The sequence below is a fragment of the Oncorhynchus keta genome, chromosome 29 (assembly GCF_023373465.1).
Source record: "Oncorhynchus keta strain PuntledgeMale-10-30-2019 chromosome 29, Oket_V2, whole genome shotgun sequence".
NCBI lineage: Eukaryota > Metazoa > Chordata > Actinopteri > Salmoniformes > Salmonidae > Oncorhynchus > Oncorhynchus keta.
Genome location: NC_068449.1, coordinates 53,145,636 through 53,162,372, shown reverse-complemented (window position 1 = coordinate 53,162,372; position 16,737 = coordinate 53,145,636). Strand labels below are relative to the sequence as shown.

General features: G+C 45.4%; 1 protein-coding gene across 10 annotated transcripts in view; it reads right to left on the bottom strand.

The window, feature by feature from the left end:
- Nucleotides 1-16,737, bottom strand: part of LOC118373765 (type II inositol 3,4-bisphosphate 4-phosphatase) — a 263,035-nt gene that overhangs the window by 142,765 nt on the left and 103,533 nt on the right. For 8 of the 10 annotated variants that reach the window (XR_008086480.1, XR_008086479.1, XM_052486795.1 and 5 more), the window contains one exon: nt 2,525-2,604. Coding sequence is in view for 6 of the 10 variants with exons in the window: in XM_052486795.1 (XP_052342755.1) it covers nt 2,525-2,604 (80 nt within the window). In the remaining 4 variants the exon portion in view is untranslated. Of the gene's footprint in view, nt 1-2,524; nt 2,605-7,466; nt 7,780-16,737 lie in introns of those variants that run through there. The other 2 variants (XM_052486802.1, XM_052486803.1) reach the window with 2 other exon arrangements.

Below are 16,737 nucleotides of genomic sequence, written 5' to 3'. Positions count from 1 at the left end.
GGGCAGTCTGTGTGTGTGTGTGTGTGTGTGCGCCACTCCACGGGCAGTCTGTGTGTGTGTGTGTGTGTGTGCGCCACTCGGTGGGCCAAACACTAAGACAACACAGTCAATGTTCTCCCTCCACTTTACGGGAACACATTGCCACAGAGTACCCTTTTAGCTTGCAAACAGCACCACTATGATGTCCTGTCCCTCCTTTCATCAGAATCAGCATCATCAAACGGATCAATCATTGGCTGTAGGCCTTGGCTGGAGGTTATCAGTACAGTGTATGCGCTCAGACACACACACACACACACACACACACACACACACACACACACACACACACACACACACACACACACACACACACACACACACACACACACAGAGAGAACAGCCAGGTCACTCAAGATCCACTTCGAAATCAGACATCAGTCCATGTCCCCAGGACGCCGGGAGATGCCTTCAAAACCGGCCACTAAGGACAACGGTGAGCACTATTACCATCAAGTCTGCTTGGGCGTTGTGGCTGGTGGGCTATCCCAAACCTTAACAATTCGGAATTAATTGCTAAACTTAACCATGGAGTTGTTTTTGTTTTAACCCTATCCCAAACCTGAACTATTAACCTCTTAACTTAACCATTTGGAATTAATGCCTAAACTTAACCAGCCGCAAGGCCCTGCCGATAGCAGCGGAGCAACTCAGACTGTCCAAAACACGTCAAAATTTGACATTTGAAGCAACTTCGAAATTTGACGTTTGGACAAACATTGTCAAACGTCGGAATTTGAAGTCAACTTGGTCCAAATCGTGAGATCTTTTGCACAGAAAGACAGACGCAAAGAAAATAGACACACAGACATGCACACACACACACACACACGCCAGCTGCATAATCTCCTTCCCTCGTGGCGGCGAGTAGCGCTGTCAATCATACCAGTGACAATTATGGCCAGGGACCCGTGCTCACCTTCAGGAAATGAGAAAGAATAACGGAGCGAGGGAAAAGAACGACGGAAGAGAAAAAGAGAGAGTGAAAAAGGGCAGACAGAAGAGCCAAATAAACCCATTTTCAGTGAAAAACCCAGTCTGTCTGATTATACTGAAGTAGTAGCAGCAGTAGCAGTAGCAGCAGCAGTAGCAGCAGCAGTAGCAGCAGCAGCAGCAGTAGCAGCAGCAGTAGCAGCAGCAGTAGCAGCAGCAGTAGCAGCAGCAGTAGTAGCAGTAGCAGCAGTAGCAGCAGCAGTAGCAGCAGCAGCAGTAGCAGTAGCAGCAGTAGCAGCGGTAGCAGGTGCAGCAACAGTAGCTGCAGTAGCAGCCAATCCAGGCTTAGAATTGCATCTCAGTAGCTAGACTGTTGACTTTGTTTTCTCACCAGCTTTTTTTCATCCCCATGACACACATGCATGCTTGGTATGGGGGTGTTCTGTGCTCTAACAGGTGTCTTTATTCCCATGGGAACTACCTCCCTGACCTCCCATCATCCTCCAGGTGTTCTCTCTCGCTCTCTCGCTCTTTATCTTTTGTCTCCGACTATTTTCTCTCCGTCTGTCTCTCTCTTTTAGTCGCTCTCTCAATCTCTTTGCCCTACCACACCTCTACGCCCACTTCCACATTCTTAATGCAAACTTCTCTCCGTTCCTCTCCACCGGGCCAGAAATGGTAGATCCACCCCCACACACAGCCAGATAACCTGCCCTGCCCTCTGAAACCATGTAATTGACCAGCTAACAAAAATGTGCATTGTCTAGCCCTGGGTTGTCTGGCAAATAGGGCAGACAACTACTTGCATCATTCCAATACCATGGTTGCCAAGGCCCTTTGTATAACACTATACAGAAAAATACAGGCGTTTGAAGGTCCAACAACTGAAGAGTTAGTCTTACTTTAAAGCCTGTGGATAGAAAAAGAATAACACCAGCCTCCAAACGTCAGGACAAGGAAACAGACAAGATCAGTTAAAAGGTATGATCAAGAGATAAAAACAAGTTCTATTGAAGAGTTAGTCTTACTTTAAAGTCCATGTGTAGAAAATACAGCCACCCACATCTATTCAAAAATATTTGACTTTAACCTCCAACGGATAGGAGGGCAAAAAACGGGAGCGCAAAGAGATCAGCACTGGCCTTCAACCATCAATTACCGAGCAAAGAAAACCATTACGAGCAGTGCAAAGGCATTCAGGGTCAGAGAGACAGAGAGAGAGAGACAGAGAGAGAGAGAGAGAGAGACCGAGAGAGAGAGAGAGAGAGAGAGAGAGAGAGAGAGAGAGAGAGAGAGAGAGAGAGAGAGAGAGAGAGAGAGACAGAGAGACAGAGAGAGAGAGAGAGAGAGAGAGAGAGAGAGAGAGACCGAGAGAGAGAGAGAGAGAGACAGAGAGAGAGAGAGAGAGACAGAGAGAGAGAGAGAGAGACAGAGACCGAGAGAGAGAGAGAGAGAGAGAGACCGAGAAAGAGAGACAGAGACAGAGAGACAGAGACAGAGACAGAGACAGAGACAGAGACAGACAGAGAGATAGAGAGCAATGTTCACTCACCTTAGATTGAGGGTCAGCTGATCGTCCTTTGACCTTAGCAGGTCGCTAACGGAGAACGTAGCGCTGCCCAGGAAACTGCTCTGTGGACAGAGAACAAAGAAAGCAGTCAGACGTTAGCATGCTAGTTTAGTAGCATACACCAAGTCAGTTAACAGCCAACCATTAGCATGATGATAGCATTCAAGTCATTTTACAGCTAATTAGCATAAGTATTGAAATCCGAATGGACATTTACTGATACTGCTGGCGCCCTATAGGTGGGTGCTTTACGCTCCTGCCAAGAGATCGACCCTCATGGCACAGGTGGTAGTGTGCTTTACCCTCAGAGTTGCCCGTTCAAAAATGTATTCAAAGCACACCGGAGTATGCTGCAATATATCAACAACCTTTGCTGTGGCCTTTGGAAGCCCAGAAACAGGTGAAATGCTGGAAAGACACATTAGAAAATAAGGATTGCGAACCCACCCAACAGCAAACTCAACCTCTGCCTTGCTGTAAAGCAAGCCTCTCCAATTCAAAAAGGGACAATCTGCAGTTACTACATCCATTAAATTAATGATATATACCCATTGATTCTGGAAGAATATAACTTCTAAAAGCCTCATGAGCTTAGTTCAGCTGCTGTACCACATCAGAACCCAAAATATAAGCTTGTTTTACTCTATTCTCTCGTGGACAGACTACCAATATATCTGTGGTAGATGTATCATGACAGAACGGGGAGAGGGAGATACCGAGCAGCATCTGTTCCGGTGTTTGGGTTGTTCCTCACTTGTTATTTGGACACATTTTGCAGGTGTTGTCATCGTTTAAATCTCCGAAGGGGAGGGGACATTTGGCCCACAGACTTGCCAGTAACTTGCAAAGAGCTCCTCCTTCTGGTTCCGCTCCTCGTTCTAGCATCTCTTCATCTTAACACGAGCAGCTGACCAATTACATGGGACTTTAGTTTGTAAAACAAAGTCAACGTAAACAAACACTATTTGAGAGTGGTTACATTTCTCCAGCCGTATCACTCGTCTTTTACCGAAACAGGGGCGGGGATCTACTGTGTTATTGTTTCAACATTGCCCCTTTAAAAACACCATTGTTCTAAAACAAGACCAGGCCTAGACTTTCTACTCCATTTATACAGAGAACATCCCCAGTCAAAGGGGTTTCAGACCAAGCAAGCTCACGGACGCACACACACTGCTGAGGACACCCAGGTGCTGCAGGCTTGATGTGAATGGGGGGGGGGTCAGTGCAGAAGAACTGGGTCACAGTGAGTGAGGTACGGAATGAGCCCATCAATAACGGAGAGATATGGACTACATACACGTATGTGCATACACACTGACATGCACCTCTTCCCTTTCACTCTCACACTTCCACACTGTTTGCCTAACAGACACTCACTCTCTTTGTTACATTAGAGCAGGTGGGCACCGAGCTCACCACGCCAAGAGATGCTCTACCACACACACACACACACACACACACACACACACACACACACACACACACACACACACACACACACACACACACACACACACACACACACACACACACACACACACACACACACACACACACACACACACACACACACACACACACACACACACACACACACACACACACACACACACACACACCTCGTGTGTGTGAGTTAAGACAAAAACAAAGGCCAACCCCCTCGATAATTCATTCACAATTAATTAACAACTCTATTCTTATGTAGATAATGGGGCTAACAGTGTGTGTGTGTCTTTTTCACTGTCTCAGATCCTGTGGTATTGGGACTCTACTTGTCTGCCTCTCGGCCTTTGTGTTAAACGCTGAACCTTTTCTTCTGAGCCTTTAGTTTAGCATTTAGTCTCAATGCTCTCAATTACAAACAGACTGGCACATGTCAGAGAAAAGTACAGAGAAAATGCATCTAAGACATCTGTTCATCTCCTAGTTCTACTAAGACATCTGTTCATCTCATAGTTCTACTAAGACATCTGTTCATCTCATAGTTCTACTAAGACATCTGTTCATCTCATAGTTCTACTAAGACATCTGTTCATCTCATAGATCTACTAAGACATCTGTTCATCTCCTAGTTCTAGTAAGACATCTGTTCATCTCATAGTTCTACTAAGACATCTGTTCATCTCATAGTTCTACTAAGACATCTGTTCATCTCATAGATCTACTAAGACATCTGTTCATCTCATAGTTCTAGTAAGACATCTGTTCATCTCATAGTTCTACTAAGACATCTGTTCATCTCATAGTTCTACTAAGACATCTGTTCATCTCATAGTTCTAAGACATCTGTTCATCTCATAGTTCTACTAAGACATCTGTTCATCTCATAGTTCTACTAAGACATCTGTTCATCTCATAGTTCTACTAAGACATCTGTTAATCTCATAGTTCTAGTAAGACATCTGTTCATCTCATAGTTCTAGTAAGACATCTGTTCATCTCATAGTTCTACTAAAACATCTGTTCATCTCATAGATCTACTAAGACATCTGTTCATCTCATAGTTCTACTAAGACATCTGTTCATCTCATAGCTCTACTAAGACATCTGTTCATCTGATAGTTCTACTAAGACATATGTTCATCTCATAGCTCTACTAAGACATCTGTTCATCTCATAGATCTACTAAAACATCTGTTCATCTCATAGTTCTACTAAGACATCTGTTCATCTCATAGTTCTACTAAGACATCTGTTCATCTCATAGTTCTACTAAGACATCTGTTCATCTCATAGTTCTAAGACATCTGTTCATCTCATAGTTCTAAGACATCTGTTCATCTCATAGTTCTACTAAGACATCTGTTCATCTCATAGATCTACTAAGACATCTGTTCATCTCATAGTTCTAGTAAGACATCTGTTCATCTCATAGTTCTACTAAGACATCTGTTCATCTCATAGTTCTACTAAGACATCTGTTCATCTCATAGTTCTACTAAGACATCTGTTCATCTCATAGTTCTACTAAGACATCTGTTCATCTCATAGTTCTACTAAGACATCTGTTCATCTCATAGTTCTACTAAGACATCTGTTCATCTCATAGCTCTACTAAGACATCTGTTCATCTCATAGTTCTACTAAGACATCTGTTCATCTCATAGTTCTACTAAGATATATGTTCATCTCATAGTTCTACTAAGATATATGTTCATCTCATAGTTCTACTAAGACATCTGTTCATCTCATAGTTCTACTAAGACATCTGTTCATCTCATAGCTCTACTAAGACATCTGTTCATCTCAGAGTTCAATTATTATTGTTATCCCTCCCTCCCTCCCTCCCTCATAATTTGAGTGCATTCTCTGTCCCCCTACAACTTTCTCTACCTCTCCCCCTACAACTCTTCCTCTACAACTCTCTCTACCTCTCCCCCTACAACTCTTCCTCTACAACTCTCTCCCCCTACCACCCGCTCTCTCTCCAACAACTCTCCCTCACTCCCTACAACTCTTCCCCTCTCTCTCCATCTTTCTCCCCTTGCAACTCTCTCCTTCTCTCTCCCTCCCCCTATAACTCTCTCTATCATTCTCTCCCCATCACGCTCGCTCTCCTTCATCTTTCCCACTCTTCGCCCTGAGCAGTCCCCCTGTATCTGATAAAAAAGGGCACATCCTGTCTGCTGACCTTTAATCCAGAGCCTTTTCCTGAAAACACACACACACACACACACACACACACACACACACACACACACACACACACACACACACACACACACACACACACACACACACACACACACACACACACACACACACACACACACACACACACACACACACACACACACACACACACACACTAAGAACAACACCACACTGCTACAGCCCAGAGCCCTGTGGGCTCCTAACAGCCATTACATTACCATTCTTCTAACACAGAGCTGGAATCTAACACAGGATCAAAGAAAATAAGAAGAGAGCTGAAGAGGGAGAAAAACAGTGAAAAATCCCTATGCACTTGTTATGCGTCCAAAAGACCCTGTTCCCGAGGCTCTGGTCAGACAAAAAGTGATGGGAATAGGGTGCTCTTCATTCATTCTTTTCCAGCATCAGGGAGGACTGATTATGATGGTCTCTTCATTCATTCTTTTCCAGCATCAGGGAGGACTGATTATGATGGTCTCACTCCGATCGCTCTCTCTCTCGCTCCCTTTCTCTCTCGCTCCCTTTCTCTCGACATCTCTCCTCACTCGTTGCCCCACTCATGTTCAGGGGTAGAAATAAACTTTATCTATGCTCTCCTTTGCTGTCTTTTGAAAAGGAACACGGCAGCTCACCCATCACACACTAATCTTGCTAGCACACACAAGCACGTGCACGCGCTCGCACACACACTCTCCTATAAAGAATAGACCAACACAATTGCAAAACAACCCCCCAGCAGCAAACACACAAATCACAGCAGCATTGCAAACAGTTTGTCAAGCACACATCGCAACATAAACATGGGCAGGTCAGTAGTGTTTGGAGTGCTGAAGGCCAGAGCTTCCCCTCTATTACAGCTGGGCTAAATGGTCTTCCTCCATTACCCTAGTTCTACTGAACCTCCTATACTGGGGGTGACAGAGCATTACCAAATGGGAGAATAACTGTGTGTTGTGGGTCCTGTATGCATTTGGTATACAGATGTATGTGTGTTGTGGGTCCTGTAAGCATTTGGTATACAGATGTATGTGTGCTGTGGGTCCTGTATGCATTTGGTATACAGATGTTTGTGTGCTGTGGGTGGATAGCTGTCCTCTGCTGCTCTCCATTACTGCAGGGATTAGTCATAATCATACAACACATGTATTGTAAACTGCACAAAGGCTACACACACACCATCCACACCAGGCACAAATGTAATCAAAAATTATACTAACTCTCTGACATGCTTCTGACCACACACACAAGAGAGGAGGAAGCCACTTACATTCCCCCAGTATTGTGGCCAGTCTTCCCCAGACAGAGACAGCGCTGGGCTACAGAGAGGGTTGAGTAGTCCTTCTACTCACTGTTCTCCGGAGTATTCTCCCTTCATATCCTCCGTAGTCTCCTGTAGTCTGCGTAACATTATATCCGCGCCCCTTTCCCCGCTCCCCTCTGGTGCATACCAGCAGGTACACACACACACTCACTCATGAGCAGCACACACACACACTCACACTCACACGGCGGCAGCGAAAACTGTCTGAGGACAGACTGAAAGGAAAGAGAGCGACTGCCGCAACCGCTGCTGCTGTGGGCTGCTGCTTGGCGGCTGGAGAGACCAGCAAGAAGGAAGGAGGGAGGGAGGGAGAGGGGGAGGAGGAAGAGAGAGAGAGAGAGGCAACTGGAGAGAAAATGAGAGCATGCAAGAAAGGAGAGAGAGATTCTAAGAGTCTGACGGTGTGGAAGAGAGGAAGAAAGCAAAACAGTCATAGTGAGAGAGAGGAAAGAGGGGAATGAGAGAGAGAGAGAGAGAGAGAGGGAGAGAGAGAGAGAGAGAGAGAGAGAGAGAGAGAGAGAGAGAGAGAGAGAGAGAGAGAGAGAGAGAGAGAGAGAAAGAGGGGAAATGAGAGAGAGAGAGAGAGAGAGAGAGGAGGGGAATGAGAGAGAGAGAGAGAGAGAGAGAGAGAGAGAGAGAGAGAGAGAGAGAGAGAGAGAGAGAGAGACAGAGAGAAAGAGGGGAATGAGAGAGAGAGAGAGAAAGAGAGGAATGAGAGAGAGAGAGAGAGAGAGAGAGAGAGAGAGAGAGAGAGAGAGAGGAAAGAGGGAATGAGAGAGAGAGAGAAAGAGGGGAATGAGAGAGAGAGAGAGAGAGAGAGAGAGAGAGAGAGAGAGAGAGAGAGAGAGAGAGAGAGAGAGAGAGAGAGAGAGGGGGGGAATGAGAGAGAGAGAGAGAGAAAGAGGGGAATGAGAGAGAGAGAGAGAGGAGGGAGAGAGAGAGAGAGAGAGAGAGAGAGAGAGAGAGAGAGAGAGAGAGAGAGAGGGGAATTAGAGCGAGAGAGGGTGAGACAGAGAGAGGGGAACGAGAGAGAGAGAGGGGGAGAGAGAGAGAGGGTGAGACAGAGAGAGGGGAATGAGGAGAGAGAGAGGGGAACGAGAGAGAGAGGGCGAGACAGAGAGAGGGGAATGAGAGAGAGAGAGAGAGAGAGAGAGAGAGAGAGAGGAAAGAGGGAATGAGAGAGAGAGAGAGAAAGAGAGAGAGAGAGAGAGAGAGAGAGAGAGAGAGAGAGAGAGAGAGAGAGAGAGAGAGAGAGAGAGAGAGAGAGAGAGGAGGGGGGAATGAGAGAGAGAGAGAGGAAAGAGGGGAATGAGAGAGAGAGAGAGAGAGAGAGAGAGAGAGAGAGAGAGAGAGAGAGAGAGAGAGAGAGAGAGAGAGAGAGAGAGAGAGAGGGGAATGAGAGAGAGAGAGAGAGGAACGAGAGAGAGAGAGGGGAACGAGAGAGAGAGAGGAATTAGAGCGAGAGAGGGTGAGACAGAGAGAGGGGAACGAGAGAGAGAGAGGGGGGAACGAGAGAGAGAGGGCGAGACAGAGAGAGGGGAATGAGAGAGAGAGAGAGAGAGAGAGAGAGAGAGAGAGAGAGAGAGAGAGAGAGAGAGAGAGAGAGAGAGAGAGAGGGGGAACTAGAGCGAGAGAGGGCGAGACAGGGAGAGGGCAAAGGAAAGAGGAGAGAGGAGAAAGAGAGAGAACAGAAAGAGAGCGAGAGAGAGAGGGGGGAACGAGAGAGAGAGAGAGAGAGAGAGAGAGAGAGAGAGAGAGAGAGAGAGAGAGAGAGAGAGAGAGAGAGAGAGAGGAATGAGAGAGATAGAGAGAGAGGGGGGAGAACTAGAGCGAGAGAGGACGAGACAGAGAGAGGGCAAAGAGAAAGGAAAGAGAGAGAGAGAGAGAGAGAGAGAGGGGAGAGAGAGAGAGAGGAGGGGGGGAAGAGAGAAAGGGGAAAGAGAGAGAGAGAAAAATGAGAGAGAGAGAGAGAAAAAAGAGAGAGACAAAAGAGAGAGAGAGGAGAGAGGGAGAGAGGAAAGAGAGAGAGAGAGAGAGAGAGAGAGAGAGAGAGAGAGAGAGAGAGAGAGAGAGAGAGAGAAGAGAGAGAGAGAGAGAGAAAAGAGAGAGAGAGAAAAGAGAGAGAGAAAAGAGGGAGAGAGAAAGAGAAAAGAGAGAGAGAAAAAAAAGAGAGAGAAAAAAGAGAGAGAGAGAGAGAGGAGAAAGAGAGAGAGAGGGGGAAAGAGAGAGAGGGGAAAGAGAGAGAGAGGGGAAAGAGAGAGAGAGAGGGGAAAGAGAGCATTCACAGTCAGCCCACTGACACCCCTATCAGATCACAGCAAAATCACACTCTACTTGAACAGAGCTATGCTCAATCATGAGGCATCAAAGCCAAAGGAGCTGAATAATTTTAAGCAATGCTATAGATGGAAGGAGAGTCGTGTGGAAATCTACCAAAAAACAAATTCAATCCTTTTGACAATTTCCTGGACAAAATGTTTCACTGTAATAGTGAAGGTGTAAACCTCATAGTAGAAAACCTAAACAGTATATTTGACCTCTCAGCTTCCCTATGAAATCTAAAATTTCAAGCAGACAACCTAATAAAATTAACAATGACAAGTGGTTTAATGAAGAACACAAACCTATCCAACCAAAAACAGAGACCCAGAAAACCTGAGCCTACAACTTCACTATGGTGAATCACTCATACAGAAATACATTACGGAAAAAGAAGGAACAGCTAGTCAGAAATAAGCTCAATGTAATTGAAGAATCCATAGAATCGAACCACTTCTGAGAAAATTGCTAAACTAAACAAACAACAACACAAAGAGTTATCTATCCAAAATGGAGATAAATGGATAAACCACTTTTTGGCTCTTTAACAAAGAACAAACAACAAAAACATATACTGTACATGATCAAATACAAATCACAGAATCAACTATTAAAGACTACCAGAACCCACTGGGTTCTCCAATTACATTGAATGAACTGCAGGACAAAATACAAACCCTCCAAACCAAAAAGGCCTGTGGTGTTGATGGTATCCTAAATGAAATGATCAAACACACAGACCACAAATTCCAATTGGCTATACTTAAACTCTTTAACAGCATCCTCAGCTCTGGCATCTTCCCCAATATTTGGAATCAGGGGCTGATCACCCCAATCCACAAAATAACTCCCGTGGGATACGCGTCAACAGCAACCTTGGGAAAATCCTCTGCATTATCATTAACAGCAGACTTGTACATTTCCTCAGCGAAAACAATGTACTGAGCAAATGTGAAATTGGCTTTTTACCAAATTACCATACGACAGACCACGTATTCACCCTGCACAGCCTAATTGACAAACAAACAAACCAAAAATAAAGGCAAAGTCTTCTCATGCTTCGTTGATTTAAAAAAAGCTTTTGACTCAATTTGGCATGAGGGTCTGCTACACAAATGCATGAAAAGTGGTGTTGGAGGAAATACATACGACATTATAAAATCCATGTACACAAACAACAAGTGTGCAATTAAAATTGGCAAAAAACACACATTTCTTCCCACAGGGCCAGAGGATGAGACAGGGATGCAGCTTAAGCCCCACCCTCTTCAACATATATATCAATTGGTGAGGGCACTAGAACAGTCTGCAGCACCCAGCCTCATTCTACTAGAATCTGAAGTCAAATGTCTACTGTTTGCTGATGATCTGGTGCTTCTGTCCCCAACCAAGGAGGGCCAACAGCAGCACCTGGATCTTCTGCACAGATTCTGTCAGACCTGGGCCCTGACAGACCTGGGCCCTGACAGACCTGTGCCCTGACAGACCTGGGCCCTGACAGACCTGGGCCCTGACAGACCTGGGCCCTGACAGACTGGGCCTGGTCAGACCTGGGCCCTGACAGTAAATCTCAGTATGACATAAACAAGGGTGTTCCAAAAAAAAAGGTACAGTTCCCAGGACAATGAATACAAATTCCATCTAGACACCTTTGCACAAGAGCACACAAAAAACTATACATTCCTCGGCCTAAACATCAACTCCACAACTTTCAGATCGTTCACAGCTTTGTGTGAGACGGAAGGGCCTTCTATTCCATCAAAAGAAACATAACATTTGACATACCAATTAAGACCTGGCAAAAAATACTTTCATGGTTGTGAGGTCTGGGGTCCACTCACCAACCACAAACTTACAAAATGGGACAAACACCAAATTGAGAGACAGCATGCAGAATTCTGCAAAAATACCAAATAATACATGCAGAGCAGAATTAGGCCGATACCCACTAATTATCAAAATCCAGAAAAGAGACGTTAAATTCTACAACCACCTAAAAGGAAGCAATGCCCAAACCTTCCATAACAAAGCCATCACCTACAGAGAGATGAACCTGGAGAAGAGTCCCCTAAGCAAGCTGTCCTGGGGCTATGCTCACAAACACAAACACACCCCACTAAGTCCCACACATTGGAAAGAACTCTAGAATGCTATTTGGCCCTAAACAGAGAGTAAACAGTGGCAGAATACCTGACCACTGTGACTGACCCAAAATGAAGCAAATCTTTGACTATGTACAGACTCAGTGAGCATAGCCTTGCTTTGGGAATGTAAACATATTTTTTAGATAAGGTAAAAATCTGTCGCCTGCCATGAGCTAGGCAGTTAACCCACTATTCCCCGGGCGCCGAAGACGTCGAGACAGAGAGAGATCGAGTGAGCGAGAGAGTGAGAGAGAGAGAGAAGAGAGAGAGAGAGAGAGAGAGAGAGAGAGAGAGAGAGAGAGAGAGAGAGGCTCAAGTCACACCTCTCATTGACAGCTCATGACTCAGAGAGGTGAAGGGGAAATCATGTATTGTGGCTGATGGAATTAACATGAGACCCTGGTAACACGGCAAGGGTTATAGCCAAGAGTGGTGCATAGGCACAAGCTCTCACATTCACGTTCTGAAACAACATCCATACGAATGACACAAAGCTTCTGTTGACATCACTTATGACTAATGCAACACTCACCCAGAAATACAAAAAAAACACTTTCACAGACACACCCAACATCACAGGCAGACAGAGCTGCACAGACACACCCAACATCACAGGCAGACAGAGCTGCACAGACACACCCAACATCACAGGCAGACAGAGCTGCACAGACACACCCAACATCACAGGCAGACAGAGCTGCACAGACACACCCAACATCACAGGCAGACAGAGCTGCACAGACACACCCAACATCACAGGCAGACAGAGCTGCACAGACACACCCGACATCACAGGCAGACAGAGCTGCACAGACACACCCAACATCCCAGGCAGACAGAGCTGCACAGACACACCCAACAGACAGAGCTGCACAGACACACCCAACAGACAGAGCTGCACAGACACACCCGACATCACAGGCAGACAGAGCTGCACAGACACACCCAACATCACAGGCAGACAGAGCTGCACAGACACACCCAACATCCCAGGCAGACAGAGCTGCACAGACACACCCAACAGACAGAGCTGCATCAGACACACCCAATATCACAGGCAGACAGGAGCTGCACAGACACACCCAACATCACAGGCAGACAGAGCTGCACAGACACACCCAACATCACAGGCAGACAGAGCTGCACAGACACACCCAACATCACAGGCAGACAGGAGCTGCACAGACACACCCAACATCACAGGCAGACAGAGCTGCACAGACACACCCAACAGACAGAGCTGCACAGACACACCCAACATCACAGGCAGACAGAGCTGCACAGACACACCCAACATCACAGGCAGACAGAGCTGCACAGACACACACAACATCACAGGCAGACAGAGCTGCACAGACACACCCAACATCACAGGCAGACAGAGCTGCACAGACACACCCAACAGACAGAGCTGCACAGACACACCCAACATCACAGGCAGACAGGAGCTGCACAGACACACCCAACATCACAGGCAGACAGAGCTGCACAGACACACCCAACATCACAACCAGACAGAGCTGCACAGACACACCCAACATCACAGGCAGACAGAGCTGCACAGACACACCCAACAGACAGAGCTGCACAGACACACCCAACAGACAGAGCTGCACAGACACACCCAACATCACAACCAGACAGAGCTGCACAGACACACCCAACATCACAGGCAGACAGAGCTGCACAGACACACCCAACAGACAGAGCTGCACAGACACACCCAACAGACAGAGCTGCACAGACACACTCAGAGTCACAGACAAGCAGGCACAGTCACTCTGTAGACAGATGGAAAGAAACCTAGAGAGAGACTCACAAACATCCCAACACACACATGTTTGGCAACAACATCCACACTGAGCTCAAGGACAGCGGGCTTGAGTCTGTTGACTGATCTGAGCTCAGGCCTGGTGTGGATTAAACAGGTGTAATGTGCCATGTTACCATGGGAGACAGTAATACCAACAGAAAGAAAACCACACACACACACACACACACAGCTTATCAACACTCACAGGTACACATATCGTAGACAGACAACACACACAAACACACCCCTATGCTGGCCAAATGAGTCAACTAGAGCAGCTTTTAAAATAGACAGCTCCAATACTGGGTCATAGAAAGGTCACCCTGAAAGCACAACGAGGGAAACTTTTCCACTACCATCAACTGTATACTGATCTCGCTGGTTTTATAGAGCCTTTTAAAGGAACTCAATGGACTGTTGAATATCAGCTGAAATCACTGTGATTAAAAAACATACACACACTTGCTCACACCTAAACACCTTCATACTGTACATAAACTGGTACTGTTCGCACAATGTTTTTTTTTCTCCTGAAGACACACACACACACACACACACACACACACACACACACACACACACACACACACACACACACACACACACACACACACACACACACACACACACACACACACACGAGGGGTGTCATGCTTGAGCGAGCCCATCGTTTCCCTCCCTCTTAGCACGGCTTGTCCTCCCTTCCCCTTTGATCCCAAATAACAGGTCAGCCATCAGACTAAGCTCCTTCCCAGCCCCTTCCCAGCCCCTCTACCGTCCCCATTGCCACGGTTACAGCGGATAGTGAATGACATCACAGCATCAACAGTCTTCGTTCTCAGTAGCTCAGTAGCTCAGTAGTTTACTGACCAGGAGTTCTGACCACATGATCAGGTATCATTTTACCACATACTTACCTATCCATTTTTCAATTCATATCTGTATCGGTTATGAAAACCCAATTCTGAAGCCTATCAAGGGCCGCAGCTGCAACATGGAATACAATTTATAATAATTCCATTGAGTCTGCCATCACGTACAAGCACAATTGATCTATGAATTCACATTGTGTCCGATTTAGAAAAAGAATGAAGCCTTTCATATTTAATATGAGTTATTGGCCGTTCCATGGGATAAACAAGCTGCTAATAAAAGAGTAGACTATCTTTACTCCCAGACTCCCACTGAGCAGTCTGCCTTCAAACCATAAGAATTCCTTCAAATGAAAAAGAAACGGTCTTGTTTCAAACTGCTAGCTAATCAAAACTCTGCCAGTGACAGCAACCATGAAAGACAACAATCACTGAGAGAGAAATGCATATGCAGTTGAAGTCGGAGGTTTACATACATTTAGGTTGGAGTCATTAAAATTAGTTTTTCAACCACTCCACAAATTTCTTGTTAACCAACTATAGTTTTGGCAAGTTGGTTAGGATATCTACTTTATGCATGACACAAGTAATTTTTACAACAATTGTTTACAGACAGATTATTTCACTTATAATTCACTGTATGAAAATTCCAGTGGGTCAAACATTTACATACACTAAGTAGACTGTGCCTTTAAACAGCTTGGAAAATTCCAGAAAATTATGTCATGGCTTTAGAAGCTTCTGATAGGTTAATTGACATCATTTGAATCAATTGGAGGTGTACCTGTGGATGAATTTCAAGGCCTACCATCAAACTCAGTGCCTCTTTGCTTGACATCATGGGAAAATCAAAAGAAATCAGCCAAGACCTCAGAAAAAAATGTGTAATCTCTACAAGTCTGGCTCATCCTTGGGAGTAATTTCCAAGAGCCTGAAGGTACCACGTTCATCTGTACAAAAAACAGTATGCAAGTATAAAGACCATGGGACCATGCAGCTGTCAAACCGCTCAGGAAGGAGACGCGTTCTGTCTCCTAGAGATGAGCGTACTGGAGGAAACAGGTACAAAAGTATCTATATTCACAGTAAAACAAGTCCTATATTGACGCTCAGCAAGGAAGAAGCCACTGCTCCAAAACCGCCATAAAAAAGCCAGACTGCGGTTTGCAACTGCACATGGGGACAAAGATCGTACTTTTTGGAGAAATGTCCTCTGGTCTGATGAAACAAAAATAGAACTGTTTGGCCATAATGACCATTGTTATGTTTGGAGGGAAAAGGGGGAGGCTTGCAAGCCGAAGAACACCATCCCAACCGTGAAGCACGGGGGTGGCAGCATCATGTTGTGGGGGTGCTTTGCTGTAGGAGGGACTGGGGCTCTTCACAAAATAGATGGCATCATGAGTCAGGAAAATTATGTGGATATATTGAAGCAACATCTCAAGACATCAGTCATAAAGTTAAAGCTTGGTTCCAAATGGACAATGACCCCAAGCATACTTCCAAAGTTGTTGCAAAATGGCTTAAGGACAACAAAGTCAAGGTATTGGAGTGGCCATCACAAAGCCCTTACCTCAACACTATAGACAATTTGTGGGCAGAACAGAAAAAGAGTGTGCAAGCAAGGAGGCCTACAAACCTGACTCAGTTACACCAGCTCTGTCAGGAGGAATGGGCCAAAATTCACCCAACTTATTGTGGGAAGCTTGTGGAAGGCTATGACTAAAGTTTGACCGAAGTTAAACAATTTAAAGGCAATGCTACCAAACACAAATTGAGTGTATGTAAACTTCTGACCCACTGGGAATGTGATGAAAAAATAAAAGCTGAAATAAATCACTCTCTACTATTATTCTGACATTTAACATTCTTAAAATAAAGTGGTGACCCTAACTGACCTAAGACAGGGAATGTTTACTAGGATTATATGTCAGGAATTGTGAAAAACGGAATTTAAATGTATTTGGCTAAGGTGTATGTAAACTTCTGACTTCAACTGTATCCCATCAACTAACACTCGGGTGATTGAGCGAAAAGCTTCAAATGGTATGTTTGTCAGAATTAAATGC